We start from the raw sequence: 2098 nt of genomic DNA, 5'->3' as shown, positions 1-2098 counted from the left end.
TTCAAAATGACATGTAAAGACAGTTCTTCCTTTAATAACTTGACAAAAAGAAAAAAAAGGCCACTGTGGTGCACAAGCATCTAACATTGTCTAGGAAAAGGCCACACCCAACGGGTGTACAGCCTAACCCTCACAGCTTGAACCTATGATGTTGAGTTCACATAAAGGCAACTCAACTATTACTCCAAGGCTCTGCTTCCCTTCCTTAACTTAATTTTACGTAATATATACTTGAATTGATCACTTGACATGTAAATTCTAATGTATATTGTATATGAAGGTTGAAGCTATTATTGGAAAGAATGAAGAGGCCATTTTGAATTTTGAGAAGGTGAATATCGAATTGTAGTTTATGATCCTGATTTAACACCACTGATTTTTTCCTTGCTTCCCAACCTCCTTATTACATGCATTTTCTAGCTGTAATTATTAATTTATATTGACTATTTTGTGATCACAGGCCCGCTCAATTGATCCATACATCGTAACATACATGGATGAGTATGCAATGCTTCTAAAGCTAAGGTCTGATTATTCAAAGTTGAACAAGTTAGTACATGATTTATTGAATATTGATCCTGCAAGACCAGAGGTTTTTGTAGCTCTATCTGTTTTATGGGAAAGGAAAGATGAGAAAAAAGCTTTATCATATGCTGAGCAGGTGAGTAGTTCTTTCCAAGTGCGGAGGACTGAATTTATCTATTACAATATTGCTTACAATCCACTGGTTTTTTGTAATCAGAGTATTCGGATTGATGAGAGGCACATAACAGGGTATATAATGAAGGTACTAAAATGGTTCTGCATTAGATCAGTTGGGGATCTATTGACCTTATCTATGCTTGTAGAACTTAATTACATCAATTTTACCAATTTGAGTTAACACACTGAGTTTATGCAGGGGAATCTATTATTAACAATGAAACGGGCAGAAGCAGCTGTGTCTGCCTTCCGGGGAGCTCAAGAATTAAGACCTGATATTCGCTCATATCAAGGTTTATTTTATAATCTGAAATATTAAAAGCTGCATGATGCATTTCTTGCCTGCAATGAGACTGCAAAGTGCCAATTATGGAAATACAAACTTTACATGCTTTGACTTGATTTCTAGGTTTGGTTCACACATATTTGGCTCTGTCTAAAATCAAAGAGGCTTTATATGCTTCCAGAGAAGCAATGAAGGCAATGCCTCAATCAGCAAAGGCTTTAAAGTTAGTAGGCGATGTGCATGCCAGTAACACTGGTGGCAGAGAAAAAGTAAGTTATCAGCTCTTTTAATTTAAAGTCTCTGGATACTACTATATCAATATCTTTGTGACATTTAATGTGATATAGGCAAAAAAGTTCTACGAGTCTGCTTTAAGGCTGGAACCTGGTTACCTTGGAGCTGCACTAGCATTGGCTGAACTCCATGTTATTGAGGGCCGGAATGGAGATGCCGTATCTCTGCTTGAGCGATACCTTAAAGACTGGGCAGATGACTCTCTTCACGTGAAACTGGCTCAAGTTTTTGCTGCCACTAATATGCTGCAGGAGGCGTTGTCACATTATCAGGCTGCATTAAGGTTTGTTTCGTCCTAAATGCATAGGTCAATATGTAAATTCTGCATTTTATTTCTTGTTTTTTCTTTTTAGATGGCGCTTTAATGTTGTAACAACGGTGGGATAACTGGGAGAAGTGTGCTGTGATTTTTCTTAATGATATATGGATTTGGATTGTGATGTTCCTTGATACATAAATTTGGCATTTTAACAAACTCTTCCTCCCCATGCTTAACATTGCAGGTTCTCTATAGTTGACAATTGATGCTATGACGCTATTTTCGGATATTTATAATGATTGATTGTGATGCATGCCTTTTTCATCATGATTAAATTTGATTAAATTGTTCTTCTTACCTTCACATATTTGGCAGGTTAAACCCTCAGAACGAAGCAGCAAAACGAGGTTTAGAGCGTTTAGAGAAGCAGATGAAGGTTTTCTTTTATTATTATTATTATTATTATTATTATCTGTAAATAGTCTCACTAATCACTATTAACATGATATATAATAGGACACAGTGGTTTTGTTTGGTCCATGTAACTGACTTTATTT

The 2098-nt window shown here is 36.1% G+C and overlaps 1 protein-coding gene across 2 annotated transcripts in view; it reads left to right on the top strand.

Moving 5' to 3' along the window:
* Nucleotides 1–2098, top strand: part of LOC107623302 (anaphase-promoting complex subunit 7) — a 6976-nt gene that overhangs the window by 3774 nt on the left and 1104 nt on the right. For both annotated transcript variants that reach the window (XM_021114129.1, XM_016325513.2), the window contains 7 exons: nt 281–331; nt 461–661; nt 743–787; nt 902–995; nt 1112–1257; nt 1336–1565; nt 1917–1977. In XM_021114129.1, the coding sequence (XP_020969788.1) occupies nt 281–331; nt 461–661; nt 743–787; nt 902–995; nt 1112–1257; nt 1336–1565; nt 1917–1977 (828 nt within the window). The remainder of the gene's footprint in view (nt 1–280; nt 332–460; nt 662–742; nt 788–901; nt 996–1111; nt 1258–1335; nt 1566–1916; nt 1978–2098) is intronic.

This window comes from Arachis ipaensis, chromosome B10, assembly GCF_000816755.2.
Source record: "Arachis ipaensis cultivar K30076 chromosome B10, Araip1.1, whole genome shotgun sequence".
Classification (NCBI taxonomy): Eukaryota; Viridiplantae; Streptophyta; class Magnoliopsida; order Fabales; family Fabaceae; genus Arachis; species Arachis ipaensis.
This window is presented reverse-complemented; position numbering and strand designations above follow the sequence as displayed.